The sequence below is a fragment of the Lagopus muta genome, chromosome 6, assembly GCF_023343835.1.
Source record: "Lagopus muta isolate bLagMut1 chromosome 6, bLagMut1 primary, whole genome shotgun sequence".
Classification (NCBI taxonomy): domain Eukaryota; kingdom Metazoa; phylum Chordata; class Aves; order Galliformes; family Phasianidae; genus Lagopus; species Lagopus muta.
The window spans coordinates 15030404-15046136 of NC_064438.1; the positions used below are offsets into that span (position 1 = coordinate 15030404).

The window sequence follows — 15733 nt, forward strand, 5'->3', positions numbered from 1 at the left end:
TTTAGTAGACAAATGCTTTACCAGATGCCTTAGAGGATGACTTAATTACCTTGCAAAGTTGTCATCTGAACCAGGAGCAAGAGGTGCAACAGCAGAAGCTGAATCTGAAAATACATCCACCAGCAGGCTACCACTAGAGGAAGGTGGGGGAGCTGAATTGGTGAGAGGGGCTGCACCCAGACCCAGCAGATCCGCAGATGGAGAAGGAGTAGACTAGGGAAGACAAGATACGTAGAGATCAGATCTTAAAATACACAAATTTGCTCAAATAGATCAAATCCAGTGACCAGGAGACAGAATCATGCACCGTTAATAAAATAAAGGCTTCATACGTGCACAAATCATGTGCAAGAGCAAAGCAGAGACTGATTGTTAAATAAAGTGTTCATGCATTAGACATTAGCACCCTACATTATGCCAGGTAAGCTGAGAATGCAAGTCATGAGACAACAGAACTACAGACCTAATTCAAATGCAAGCCAACTCAAAATTTTCATATATTCCAAAGACTGACTTTGATGGAGGATAAAAGAAAAATCCCTAGCTAATTTTTTTCAGAAATCAATCAGTAATATCTACTCAAAACAATGAGATGAACCCTGAGTTCATTTTCAGGCATCCAAGCCAAGTTGAAATCCAAACTGGTGATGAAGGTAACTTAGCAGAATTTCTTACACTGCTGCAATTCAAAGTGAAGCTCATAAGGCAGAATACAATTTTAAATACCAGATACATCAGCCAATTTGGCACATAAAGAATGTTTGGCATCTCTTCTGCCTGAAAAATGTATCTGTTCATTGAAACATAACTCATCGGGAACGTATAAGAGTTAAAGGAGTAAGTTGTAACGCAGGGAGCATGCTAAAATGTTACTGCATTTCACTGTATTTACAAGCATAACCTGTAAACTAGAACAGCAACAAGCATTATGTCATGGGAATCATTCATTTGACCAACCTTAAATGACATTACAATGAGGTGGTTCAACACAGAAAAAAAAAAGGAGACTCATGTACCGCAACTGAACAGAAACAGTACCATCAAATAAACAGCAATTACTGATTTAAGGACATCCCAGGCAAGTATGGTCCACTACTAGTAAAAACAACAGTAACCCAAAGCAAGATGCAGAAGTAGGCACGTTAGACAACGTAGAAGAACAGCTGACACTTTAAAAGGAATAAGTTCAATTTCAAACACCTTCATCACCTTCGTCAGCTTCATCACCAAGGAAATTTTTATTTCTAAGACTACAGCAGTATTTACCAAAATACCAACAAAGGAGGGATAAGTGTATAGCAAACATTTATAGCCTGAAATTTGAGACAAGAAGCTTTAAGCCCCTAAAAAGCCAAGGAAACCAGCCTTTCCTCACCTGCACACCCTCTGAGTTAGTGAAGTAAGAACAGATTTTAAACTCACAACAGCACTGGCATTGACAGACGCAGGTTCAGCACTTCCATTCATATCAGAGCTCCTCTCCTTTTTGATCTCTTCCAGATCAGTAACTGTGCCTGGACCTTTCTTCTTCTTGAGTTTAGCCAAAATAGAAGATTCCCTCTCTGGAAAGGGAGGCATTTCCTCTAGCACTGTAGCCTTATCACAGGGGAAAAAAAAAAGAAAAAGTATACTAATTATATTTACAGAATAAGTCAAATCAACTTCCCAGTCTTTGAAGAGACATTCAGGCAAAAGAAGAAACAATTACCTACACAGAAAATGACTATGTATGAAAGGCTGGCATACAGTGGCAGATAAGACTTCCTTTAAAAAAAAGTTATTTAAAATTCCTCCTAAAACTGTTGCATAGAAGGAGTGTATTACCTGTTTGATAAAGTACGTTTTAAAATAAATAAATGAAGAGGGAGGGAGGAGACTACAGCAGACCTACACCAAGATCTGAACCCACAGATTACCCAAGGATTTAGTTAGACCGAGATGCCTATTAGCTGTCCAGGCTGAGAGCACCATGCTCTGGCCTGATTGCATCAGGTTACCTGGAATTTCTAGAGACAAAAGTTTTGTGCCCACCAGCAAACAAGTAGATTTCACAGATCTTCTCAAGTAGTCTGAAACTGTTTACCACCAGCATCAAAAAAATCTGTAAGGATTAAGTGAGGACCTCCTTTTCTATTTGGTTTCAGTTTATGCATTGCCTTTGTCAAGTCTTCTTTAAGATATGCTGCTTTCCTTCACTCACACTCAGAGATGACATTAATTTCTCAATAATTGCAAAGTTAAAGGACACGAAGACAACCAGATCGTTGTGTGGAGGAATGGAAGTGGAAGAAATCTGTTTGAGAGTTTGAGGCCTCAATCCAATAAATATATCTTTGAACTGCTTATCAAACCTCTGAAAACCTAGAATATTTTCATTAAGATACAAGCAGTCATTTTCCTTCCCAAAGAAGTAACACCTTTGATATTAGTTTTAAAGAAGGCCGCAGCTGAATTATGTACACTAAGAAGAACCAGCATCCATTTTACAGATCTGTAATTCCACATTAAGATTTCTGAGCAGTCAGCTAAGGTTTAGTCACGTTTACTTATTGGGAGAAGAAATGGTTAAGAGTTCTGCGTAATAAAAAGGGTTCTGTACCTACCAATATGTCAGTACTGGCAATAGTACTGAGCCTCAAATACTCAACAGCTCTCTGCTGCAGCTCAACATCAGCATTCTTTAGCTGACTGTCACTGCGCAATACATCTTGAATAGTAGTTTTGATTTCTGGAAACAGGTTCACAAACTTGATGTAGGTGGACAGCAGCAGAGCTCGGGTAGGAACACTACACAGATGAAACTTGGAATGCAGCAAGTTGAACTGGATGAGGGGACTTGAAAGAGGGGAAGAAAAATAATTAGTTCAGATTCTGTTGACGTGATAACCACAATGGCATTGCTATCAGAAGCTGAATCATTTGTTAACTGACTTTTAGGAATATTAAATAGATGATTTTATTTTTTTCAAGTACTTCAATGAACTTAAAAGGTGTTTTACCTTGATCTTGGATCACCTGCTATCAGATTACCAAACTCTCCCAAGATGTAGCCACCTACTTTAACAAGATTCTCATGGCACGCTGGAGCTTGAAGGGCCTGTAGGAACACAGTATTAGTCACCAATCTGTACTGTATTAAAAATACATAATTTTTTTTCCTTTTCCCACTTTTTTTCCATTTTTTCCCTGTCTTGCCCTTGTTTAGTTTCCTAGACTACTTCTGTATATTAGCAGGTAATGGTTGCATACTTCCACAAGGATCACCAAGTTACCACTACTCTGGATTCCAGCATCCAGAAAACTCAGGGCGAAAAAAAACAGTGTAAAAGGCTTCTATTTTTACTACATTTCAGAAAATGTCCAGAAAATTAATAATTCCCTTATTAATCCATCCAATTATTCTCACCTCAAAAACAGTCTTTGCTGCATACCCTTGTACATCATCCCTGTTGATAACGATCTGAATAACTCGGTACCACACTTCTTCACTGACGTAGTCACCGGCAATACGAATCAGATTCAAGATTGTGTCCACATACCAGGTGTAATCCACTGCGTACTTCTCTGCTAGAATTGCAACTTTCAGAACCTGAACACACAAAACAATCAAGAAGGTTGACCAGCGTCTGCTATAACCTCTATACCAGGATTTACTTTATATACTTGCAGTGATATCACACAGTAGCACAGAAGCCTCAGTTTCAGCCCACGTGCTCCCATGTCAAAGGCAAAAGTGAACACAGATTTTGTGCTAGAACACATGGCTGCCAGGTAAGTACTTTCCTAGCAATGCATTTGAATGTGTTGCACCTGTGGCTGTATGTTTTGAATACTTTGCTATAAATCACCAGTTAAGCCATCATAGAGACAGCACTGATGAAAAACTCAAAAGTTATTGAAAAAAAGTTAAAAAAAGGATCATTTCAAGAAAATTTAGTGCCTATCAACAACAAAGTAATTACCACAAAGTAATTACAAAGTAATTACCACAAGCATAGATTTTGGCTATCATTTCATAAATGATAAACTGCTTCATATATCATAAATGATAAACATTTCATAAACTGGTTATAACTCCTCCTCCACCAGGAGGAAGGAAACAGACATCGCACCACCTTTTAGCTGATCATAAGCCATCGTTTTGGGGAATCTGTAGACTGAAAGTGTCCTTACAACATACACAGTATGAAGTTCTACCCACAAGTAAGCAGACATCACAGTAGTTTTTTAAGCTACTCATCAGTTGACTTGAGAAGGACATAACTCTCATATCTAGGGACTGTATCTGCTCAAACATCAGCACTTCACCTTCTACACGCAATGCCCTGAAACCAAGATTACGTTTTAAAATTCCTTATTTTCAAGTGCTTTTCTCTCCCCTCCTCCATTAGTTTAACTAAGAAATGAAGAACATTCTTTGCTATTAGACTAACAGCCCTCCAGCTGGTTTCTAAAACCACAGTCAAAGAATTTCTACCACAAATAGCATCCCAATCAATAAACGATACCAAAGGCAGACACGAAAAACTGAGGAACTAAAAATATCTCACAATTTCTTCTCTAATGGAATAGTCAGCAGTCTCCAAGTAATTCAGCATTTCAGCCACAATCTGCTGGGCGTTGCTTCGGTCACACATTGCATACAGGAGATCCACAGCTCTTTGCCGTACGCTCACATCTCTTTCAGTCTGCAAAAGGACACACAGCAAAAGGTCAAAATGATTTCACCTTTGTTGGGAAAAGATGCAACTTAATGAAGAGATGAGACATTATAACTCATGGTCAGATTTTCAAAGTTTTCCATATGCACATTAGACTTCTTCTGTGAATGAGTTTGCAGTCTTTTCTGCACTAAATAATTAGTACCAATGGCCACAGATGAGCTAATAACTGGCTGAAATTGTCAAATTGTCACCAGGCCAACGGGCAGTTAACGTCTTGCAGTTTTAATGTCAAGCCTCCCTCAAATCAACAGAAGCTCAGCTAAAACAGACCTGTACTTTAAGGTTAGACAAATGTATGAATATGCTACAGCATGAGCTTGGAAGAAAACATTACATGTAAGCACTGAACTGTGAACGTAAAGGTACATGCAAATTAGGCCTCCTCTTCACATCTGCTTTCTCACAGAAACATGACCTGAAAATTCATCTTTCTGGTTTCTTGACCTTTGGAAAAAAACGGCCCATGCTCCACTGGAAACCAATCTACTTCACTGCTCTCCATCAGCTGCTACAGTGAAGGTAAAGTATGTGGTACAAGCAAGACAGTAACAGGACAAAGTCTTCCTCAGCATTCTCAATTTCGAATTTCAAGTTTCAGCTTCACTCTACAGATTGAGGAGGATACTGTTACAGGGGCCACAGCTACAAGTATCAGATTCACTAGTAAGCTGAAGAAATAAGCTAAAGCTGACCTCTGTTATTGCCAGCACAGCATGACCAAGGAAAATAACTCTTCTTATTCCCAAGTATTACTAGACTAACCAGGGATAAGGGGATATGGGGATGAGAGGGGGAAAAAGCAGTGAAGAAGGGGACACAAGGGGTGGGAAAAGAGACTGAAAACCGACCGTACACTTAATATTTACCTTTAGTGCATTGATAACAGTTTCTATGTGTGTTTTCACAGCCTCATGTGAGAATTCAGAGCTGGCAAGCGTGCACATGCTTTCCAGTGCTAGGTAACGCAAATTAGTTTCTCGGTGCTGCAAGAACTGACCTAGCTGGTTACAGGCACGGACTAGTAGATTTGGCTCACTGCACAGAACAGGAGAGAAAGTGAAAGGGTTAAAAGCAACAGATTTGAGAACATCAAATACAGAATACTATTTCTGCAGTGCAAATTTATTTAAGTGCCTCAGAAGGTGTCTGCTAGAATGTCCTGCTGGTGAAATGAAAATTCAGACACTGAGAACAAATCATATCTAATGGATTAAAGCAGTGATCTCAACACAAAACACTCGCCCCTAAAAAAGCAAGAAAAGTCACAATAAACTGTTCTGCCAGTGACACAGTGCATTAACTTCCAAACCAATCGCAGTGCTTGCGCTCCAACCTAGCAAGCAGCTTCTTATTCTGCTTTTCCCCATCTGGTAAAAATTTGCTCAGTGTTCAAAAGCCATGATTTTTCTTTTAGAAAAGTCACACTGCAACAAAACTGTTTTCACAGCTCACCTGTCGTGATGTATAATTAAACTGATCGCCTCAAATAGCACAGCATTCTTCGCATTTGAGTGTTGTACTTTCTTTGACTTTGGTGGCTCCTGTGCTTTGTTAAGAATAGTTTCTAGGCATTCTGTGAGACGACCACGTACCGCAGGGTCTTCTAGAGAAGAACAAGCCGTTGGACAACTTCATTTTGCTCAACACCCTAACCTCTACCTAAGGCCTTCCACCTTGCTAAATACAGGGATTAAACTGAAGTATTCCGTTTATTAAACAGTTCACCCATTCCCCCTTCAACCACAGTGTACAGACATCAAAAATTCCAAGAAATATCTATTGAGCAAGAGTAAAAGTCAAACATCACTGGCACTGTCATGTATTTCAAGGCTTTAATATCCTTGATAGCATTAAAGTATGTTTCAAATGGCTACTGTGTGCTGCATACTGGTCTGACATCTGACACTTCACAACTAAACATAGTTCAATAGAACACGTAGCTTAGAGCAATCTGAAAAACTCAAGTATAGGCTTCAGCAACCTTGTCTTAAGGCACAGTGCTTGCACTCCAACTCAATGGGCGCAGTACAGAGCAGTAGCTCTTTGAATGTAGCAAACAGCATCAGCTATGGCCACCGTTGCGATTTGTGCATTACCTGGAGGTGGGTAGCACTGTAAGAGCCTCAGAAGTTTCACAGATAACCAAGGAGCAGGGACAAAATAGTACGTATAGTCCTGAAGATCTGTTGATGCAGAAGTAACAATCTGTAAAATAAGCAGACATCACTTCAGCTACTTAAGTTAAGTGATTTGCAATCGTGATAAGCAGCTAAAGAACATCATAGGTCACTTTTGACAGAAGCCTACAAAATTATGTCACCAAAAATGATTAAGTAGCTTAACTCTATGCAAACTGTCATACTACTGAGTACAACATCAGGATTTCTAATACAAGAAATTCAACTTTGCTAATAAAGTATTCCATTGAGTTCCTTCCTGAAATCATGCTTGCTTGTCTTAAGAATGAAGATGATCATCTCATAGGGCCAAGATGTTTAGCTAGAAGCCTGACTTTCCTTGGGTCAGTATTTCATATATTTAGGCTTCTTATTGGCTGATTCCAGTGCTGTAATTGACTGATCACTGGTAGGTGAACTCAGAAATCAAATGGTACTGCAAACTGAACTATTACCTTCATTATTATTCATACTGCACAGCAAAGAATGGATGGCTTTCACTGAAAGGGTTTTTATGGATAGAGAGTGTGACAAGAATTAGATTGGATTTCAGAGGGAGTACCTTTCTTTGTGGATTTCTTTTTCCCCTTTGATTCTAGGGTTAACACAAGTCTCACATTAGCCTTGTACAAGAAAATTCTAACTCTTGCTGCTCCATTACAGAACAGCTATGCACTTCCTTTGCTTTTAAGTATTAGACAGATTCTTCAGAATTGAAGAGAAATTAAGTCTCTCTGAACAGCAAGTAATTTATTTTGCATCTAAGACCACACAGAAATTGAAGCTCAACGCATAGCTGTAAAGTAATATTCTCACGTGCCTTGCAAGCTTCCTAAGAGACTGCAGCAAAACAAAACAGTAACATATAGCTTCCAGCATGAAGATGCTAACCTGGAAACTTTGCATCCATACAGAAATGTCTCTGCTCCTCTCCCTGAATTGAATCCCTTGCCCCTGCTTAATCCCCTACATCCCATTTACAGAATATCTAGTACTAATGAATATTAGCCTAGTGGCAGCACAAAAGCAGGAAAAGAAAGATAACCCATCCTATAAGAAGCTTAAATGTAGTTAGAAGCATAGGCTATAATTTTTGAGAGTTCTGTGCAGAAATTTGTAGAATCTTTTCATCAAGTACTCCCTGGTGCTACAGCAACATAAAAGATGATTTAAAAAACTCAGCTACATCCTGGGGATCCCTGAGAATACACGCAGCTGAGAGAGAATGTTTTGCTACATACATCTGCAGTATAGCAAGGATTATACAAAAAAAAAAGTTTGGGAAGTAAAGCTTTCTGTCCAGCTAAGCAAGAAATGTTAAAATGTTGTGTGAACTACCTGTACAAACCAGAATTGAATAATCCTCGGTTTTAATGGTATACTACATAAATCTGACCTAGAAAGATGAATCAATAAGCAACATTAAGATAATCTGACCTAGAAAGCAGAATGAATTAGGCTACCGTCAATCATTATCAGAGTTATCATTGGACTCACTCTGCTTAATCTCGACACTGCCAAAGAGACTGAAGTTTTGAACTCTTCTGGGTTCTTCTGTGCCAAAGTTGTGATCAGACTTGTAGCTGCAGTAACCACACCCTAGAAAGAAAAACAAAACCGCATATTCACCTTAATAACAATTTAGGATGCTGCTTGTTAACACCACCTTTCACTGGCAGTAATTTTTAATATAAAAGAAAACTGAGTTAATCCCCACGACAAAGACTCATATTAAAAAGCCATTTATTTTACAGACATGCAGACAAATTGCACGCCTTTAAAACTGAGTAGGATTTTCAATGTGATACTATCATGCCGGCAGAGCATTTCATGTTGTTTTTGTATGAGCTTTGCCTCACATTTGGATAGTACATATAAAATACATTCAGAGAGCTGCACTAAAATAAAGCCTGGATGCAAACTATCTTCTTAAACAAGAGAAGCACGAGTAAAAAAAAACCAGGATGCAACAGATGATCCAGAAAAGCATTCTGGCAACTGAATGTGAAGAGTGGCCTTTGTATAATACAAACATTTTATATTGCTGAAGACTAAAGTGTTCCCATTACAATCAAAACAAAGGCCTAAATTGACTTTCTTCCTAAAGTAATCAGACAAAAGAATAGTCCATTCTCTAAAATAACAGGTTTTTCCTTTTGAACCAGCAGGATAGGAATGACAACATGGATTGTACAGGACAGTGAAGTCCAGGCACTGCTACATCAGGCCTTGCATTTTTAGTGTTTAGTCCTAAAAAAATCAGCATTACATCTACACATCAGACTCAGGATCATAAGGCTCACAATTTACAGTCAGAGCAAACAAAGAACTTATGCATGCCATTCCTTTTACACGCCAACAATATTTAAGGCAAGTACAGTATGAATAAAAATTAAAATACACAGCAATTTGTGAAAGAACTTCTTCCGTCTCTTTACCCTTGTCTTGAAACAGCAACAACCCACCTGGTGGAAAAACTCTAGAGAAATAAATTCATACACAGAGTAGACCAAAGAAGAACTGAGCTGATTTACCAAGTGCTGGTCATTGAGGAGATGTACCACTCTGGACGTCCAGTCTCCCATGGGGACAAGGTCAGGGGAAGTTCTATACAAACGCAGCAGGCATAAGGCAGCACTCTGCTTCACACTATCCATAGTATCTCTGCAAGATAGAACCACAATATTTTAAACCCACAGTAAAGTCACAGCAATACCCACGGGCTAGCAGTATGCTAAACTTCATACAGGCTCAGCAGCCTCTGAGAGAGAGCATATTTTCAACAGAAGTTGGCTAAATAAGTTCTTCCTGAGTAACAGTATTTGTTCTGAAATTCATCCAATAAGTTTAACTGGTCAAGTGCTCATCCATTACACACGTCTAGTAGCTCCTATAATGATTCTTTTACTTAAGGAGGCATCTGACAACTTTTCATCAGAGCTGAAGGTCCATCATCAGAACTCCTCATTGAGTCAAGATCTCACTAAATGTTAAGAACAGAAGCTTCTTCCAAACAGACTCACACAGTTCAGGTCCATTACACTACACATGTGAATTAAGCTGGATCTCCTGACAGGTACCATATCAGAGATGAATCATTACCTGCTCAACACTCAACAGCTTCATTACCAACAGGCAGCATGCAAATTGACTGGCTGTCACCAAACAGGCAACCCACAAGTCTATTCACCCTGGCATCCACATTGCTGGCAGGAGAACTGACTATTTTAGGTGCACTGTACTATTCTAGTTCAGTGAGCTTCCTCTCACGGAATAGAGAATAGTGCATTGGTGGTTTTTTTGTTTTTAATAATGTTGCATGTGTCACAACAGCTAAAAAATAAGCATGAAACATAAGCAACGAAAGTTTTAAGAGGCAGTTTATACTGTGAAATCTTGGTTAAATGTTCAGAAATGTCCACAGCCCCAACAGAAGTTCAGTCTCCTCATTATCTAAGAAGTTACCAATTTTCAATGACACCATCCCATACTTCCTTCAAGCTTTGAAAACTTAGGGCACAAAAAGCTCAGTGTTCAAACAAGTCTCAACTGAAAGTGCTCTTCTCTGCTGATGACCAATGAATGCACTTTCTCTAGGCATGCATAAGAAGTAATTTCAAGTCCAAGAAAGGTGGAATTCCACAACAGAATTCTTCCCATATCATGAATGAGACTAGGCCTATAGTAAGCAGCAGGTGCTGGCTGCTTATTCTTCTCTTTCTGGCCCATATTAAAATTTAGCTCTGCAGAACATTAATATTGTTCAAATGTAGTATTATAAAAACAATCTCAAGAGTTCAAAAGTGTTTCACATGAATTTTGCCACAACTAGACATCACTTATTGCATCCCTCTTGTCAACAGCTTAGACTTTGCACATTATTTTAAGTTTCCAAAAGAAATGAAAAAGAAGAAGTGTAGCAATCTCAAGCTTTCTAATAAATTCAGTTAACTACAGTTTAGAAATTTACCAGGTCTGGTCAAAGATTTCTTAGCAATAAGAAATGAAATTCAGAGTGGCTATGACTACTTGTTGGTTACAGGAACAGCTATTCACAAGGCCATCAGATGAGGCAAGAACACTCGCTGTACAGAATATTAGCACACTCCTCATGAAGTCAGGACTATTAAAAAAAGCTCTTATAAGCAAATTTGTAGTTTAAGCCCCTACTTATTTTCATTTATTTCTCTTCTTTTCATCAAAAGAGGCGAGGGAAGTAAAACAGGCATTTCGGTGCTCATTAGCACGCGTTTATAAAGAACAAAAACTTGATCAGTACACAAAGCTATAAAAATCTATTCAAGATGTTGACAGCCTTAATTTCTCATGTAATATCAGTACTCTTCTACAAGCAACTCCACCTTTGGCTTTACCAGAATGTTTGCAGCTACAGGAGACCATTTATACGGCAAGCACAGGGCTGTGCAGCTCAAAGCATGGATTCAGCTGCTCCTATCGAACCAAGTCAGTGCAGGAAGGCACATCAGACCTACCCAGCTACGAGGATTTTTGGAATTTCTCCAGCAAACGCTTCTGCCATCTCGCGGCTGCCCACGTTGGCAATGCAGTGCAGGGCCAGACCCATGAAGGTGGGGTTGCGGCTGGCCAGATCGTTCTTGATCGCGTTGTTTATGAGGCGGATCAGCTCACTGTTGGAGTTCACCAGGACGGAGATGAAGAGATAGCCCTGCGCTCCAGAAAAAGGATAAGGAGGATTTATTTTAGCTGGCATGCTATGTTTTCTGCTAATGCCACAAGGAATACTTCAGGACACACTGCGTCTTCAATATCAAATGTGTGGGCAGAAACATAATTAGACACTAGAGTGAAAGCTAGAAAGATGAAGTGCAGATGAAGTAGTCTGATGTCCCCTTATTTATCAGAAAGCTCAAGGTCTGCAGATCAATCTGTTTCAGCGTGTAACCAAAAGATCACTCTGAGTGAGAGGGATAATATGTGAATGAGAAGCAAAAGAAGAATCTTATTGTTTAGGCACTCGTACTTAACAGGTATTTGATAAATATGGCATTATCTAAGAAGGTTTGAAGAGATTACCAAAATTAAGTTACTTGCCTATTCTGTTTCAAGTATGAATGGTTAACCTCCACACAGCACTTAAAGTGAAACTCATGCTTGCATTATAGTCTGTTAGCAGGAGCTAACGTTTCTCAGAAGTCTCTGTCTCTATCTAAATGCAAGACTCAAGGCAGTGACCAAACAAAAACAGCACTGTTGCACAGAGTACACATTTCAGCTGTTATAATTTGTGGAATATTCTTAAACACTACTTGCTAGTACAAGATACAAGATCTGAGTCACTTACTAGTACAAGATAAAAGATCTTTGGTGCAAAAAGGTATTTTCATTTTAGAATCACTGCTAAATCCCAAACAAGGCTTTCATTTGAGGGAGAGGGAAAGTACTTACAGATTAAATAGCTAAGGCAGAACATTAGACAGAATGCCTTCTCTTTTAAGTACTCACAATTTGTTTTTCTGTGTATCTATTGGAACTGAGCAGGTTTACAGCCTCCATATGACCAAAGTCAATGTCGTGCCCCAGGAGAAAGATGAAAAGCAGCTTGCAGACATATTTTTTCTTACTGTAACCATCCAGAGCCTTGTCACCTGGAAAGTAGGGAAATGAAAAGCAATTAAGCCTATATTGTTTCTATATCAGCTTTTCTTCCTCCCCAGGGAGAGAGTTCCACCCAAGTACCATTTAAGTACTACACTTAATACCACACTTAAATACAGTAACAAGACATAATTGTATCTAGTAATGAAGACTGACATTTGATTTACCATGTATTACCATATAAAACAGAAAACCTTTGAGCATCAGTTATTAGTCAAGTGATGGCAGTTTTGGCACCATTAACCTTGGCATTCAGTTAACAATAAATGAAAACTTACCAGGCTGCTGAGTTTTATAATCTCAGAAGTATTGTCTCATGTGCAAGTATAAGGCAGATGTAAATCACTGAATATTTTTATAGTTTCAGTTGAAAGGTAAGTAATTAATTTAAATTATTATTTGAGCTTTTATTCACTCAGCAGTGAATAAATGCGTAAGATACACTTAACTCTGATCTTTATATCATTTTGTGCTAAAAATACGAAAGTTATCACCAACAGTCCCCAACACATCAGAAAATTTGAGTAAAATATCCTTTGGACTTCAAAAAGAAATGAAAAGAGAATTACAGAACAGTCAGAACGCAGGTAGCTTGCACCTCTTCCCAATGGAAGAAAAATGCAGAAACTCAATAAATGGAGCAGTCACTGAATGAAAGCATTTACATATGATTCAAATATTTACTGAAATCTGAAATTCATATGAAGGAAAAGGAAAAACCAACTCTGAAGACTCCAGTGTTAATTCCATTTGCTATCACCCATATCTTAAAGTACAGCCATGAAATAATGCTGTCAGCTAGTCTCTGAATTCTCCTGCTGTGCCTCTGGAATGTCTCCTTAGTAAGAGTGTTTATAAGATGAAAGCACTCTCAAGTGCTTCATTTTTAGAAACCAAATACATTCTAAATAGGTTTCATCTTTATTTGATGGTTGGACCAGATGATCTTAAGTCATCTTTTCCAACCTGAATGATTCTATCTGGACTGATATTGCAGTACCTCTGAATTCTAGAAGCTTGTCAGCATGGTCTTCTAAAGCATTTTATTCCGTATTCAGTTAGATGAAACAGCACAGAAGCTTACAGCTGATCAGGCAGTCTATTGCTTTTCCAAAAGATACCTTTTAAAAAGTGCTTTTTGCAAAGCTCTCTCTCCCTGTCCTAAATCATGAAGTCAAGGAGCATACACTAAGCCATACAAGCTGCAGTGCTGAAGTTTAGTCAGGTTAGCAAAATTTTGATAGATGCTGCTGCCTAAAAGGCTGCATAAGCTTCTTAGCCTCTGCATTCTGGGCCCAGAATAACTCCTGTCAGATCGATGTGCATTCCTTCATGAAGGGCAAGTTCAGTCAGAATAGCACTGCATAACGAGAAGCTTAAAAAAAGATCTGCTCAAGTTGTTGCCCTTACCAAAAAAGCTCCACTCTTAAAACAAAAATAACAAAAATCGCTTGAGATTTATGTAATAAGCAGCTAAACATGTAATTAAAAAACGCCTTAAAAGTCTCACTAGTATAAAGTTCCCCCTTCTTCCTTCTCATCTACTGGTGCAGAGCCAGGTTAGAATTCCTATAGCAAGCATCTCCAGCCCCCATAGATTTCACACTTACCTAACACTGCTATAAACTGGCCTTAGAGTTTGTGATGGAATGAATGCTAACATCAGTCTTTGAAGCCACGCAGTGTTGCTGAATCAAGAAAAACCACGCTGGAACATTGAAACAGACAACAAGACAAGGTTCTGCATACAGGCTGCAACTACGACTGTTTTGGGGGCTGCTTTCTGTTTTGACTCTCAAGCTGATATTTTTTTCCTTAAGAGAAACTCCTAGCTTTCATGTATTTAGTTGTTTTCCAAAAGAGAAAACAAATGCATGCACATGATTAGAGCTGCAATACAGACAGCAATATCCTTTACATTGCCTAGACACCATTTGATCTTACAGAATTCGGGTTGTTTGCTTTTTTAACAGCAGTGTATCTCTTATGAACAAGCAGCAGCCTTACCATGAAACTATTTTTGTGCTAATCAGGGAAAAGCTGCAGACCAGCGACAAGCCAAAGGTTTCCAGGCAAATGATTAAAAGAACAGTTGACGTTGCATCCAATTGTCAGATATTATTACAGTTCAAAGGAGGGGATACTAAATACCCTGAACTCATGTTAGTCTGTGCTCCTCTAGTGGCTGAGATCTACATAACTGAGGACTTGCTACAGGATTTAAAAGCATCAGTATCACGATGCTTCTCTCAGAGATCCAGATACAACAGAAGGCGTCAGAACGCAGCTTCACATCTACTTCACCATATCTGAGAGAAACCTGAGTCTGCAAAACTGCCCAGCTGCAAGAGCAGGAGTGCACAGGAGTCACAGGTACAAACCTCATTCTTCTCATCTTCCCAAATGACCGCTGTTGACTTTGTGAGATCAAAAAGGGAGCACAAAGCAGAGGAGATAAAAGCACATACACTCAGACTTGCATTGGTTTTCACAACAAAATATTTAGCAGGTTAGCAGTGACCTTGCAGCATCTTAGGGTATGTGAAGCATCTTCGATGGAAACTATGCCATGCAATCCAGCCTCACAACACTACCATCCTACTACCAGGGCAAAAGCAGCTTCTTTCTAAGGAGGAACACCACTGTAACAATTCCTGAAACACCTCTCCTTAAGAAAAAAAATTCTTATTGTCTGTTTGCAACAGTTTCTGACACACAGCACAGGCAGATTAAAGATTCTGATTAACAGGAAACCTTCATATTAAGCCAAGCACTCACCACCAGATCACCCCTCTAAAGCTTTTAGTCCCCAGCAATAATAGCATGTTATTTCCACTCCTTTTTTTTTTTACCCCCTCACCTTGTTTTAAATACCTTTTGATTAGCTGTGCATTTAAAATAACAAGTACTGCAAAGGTCTCGTTACAGTTATCTAAATTTAACATGTTTTGAAGAAAAACTTGGCTTCAGATCCTTACTGAAATGTTAACTATCCGATTCTCTCCCAGACAAGTAGCATTTACTGAGTTCAAAGACCATTTTAAACACTACTAACAAATCTCTGCTTAAGTACGTGCTAAAATAGTACAGCCCCTCCCAGATCCAAGCAAACATCCTAAAAACAAAAGCAGAAGGAAGTTTTGCATGTTCTGTTATCTTTATTGCAATACACAATCGTTTCTTTCAACTCAGCCC

The 15733-nt window shown here is 38.9% G+C and overlaps 1 protein-coding gene across 4 annotated transcripts in view; it reads right to left on the reverse strand.

Annotated features, from left to right (window-relative positions):
* AP2A2 (adaptor related protein complex 2 subunit alpha 2) overlaps positions 1-15733 on the reverse strand; it is a 43019-nt gene that overhangs the window by 9601 nt on the left and 17685 nt on the right. For 2 of the 4 annotated variants that reach the window (XM_048948841.1, XM_048948839.1), the window contains exons 3-15: positions 12386-12528; positions 11395-11588; positions 9436-9565; positions 8399-8500; positions 6821-6929; positions 6177-6324; positions 5591-5759; positions 4551-4688; positions 3407-3589; positions 3000-3097; positions 2604-2835; positions 1423-1596; positions 50-213 (exon numbers count right to left, since the gene is read on the reverse strand). In XM_048948841.1, the coding sequence (XP_048804798.1) occupies positions 50-213; positions 1423-1596; positions 2604-2835; positions 3000-3097; positions 3407-3589; positions 4551-4688; positions 5591-5759; positions 6177-6324; positions 6821-6929; positions 8399-8500; positions 9436-9565; positions 11395-11588; positions 12386-12528 (1984 nt within the window). Of the gene's footprint in view, positions 1-49; positions 214-1422; positions 1597-2603; positions 2836-2999; positions 3098-3406; positions 3590-4550; positions 4689-5590; positions 5760-6176; positions 6328-6820; positions 6930-8398; positions 8501-9435; positions 9566-11394; positions 11589-12385; positions 12529-15733 lie in introns of all 4 variants that reach the window. The other 2 variants (XM_048948840.1, XM_048948838.1) reach the window with 1 other exon arrangement.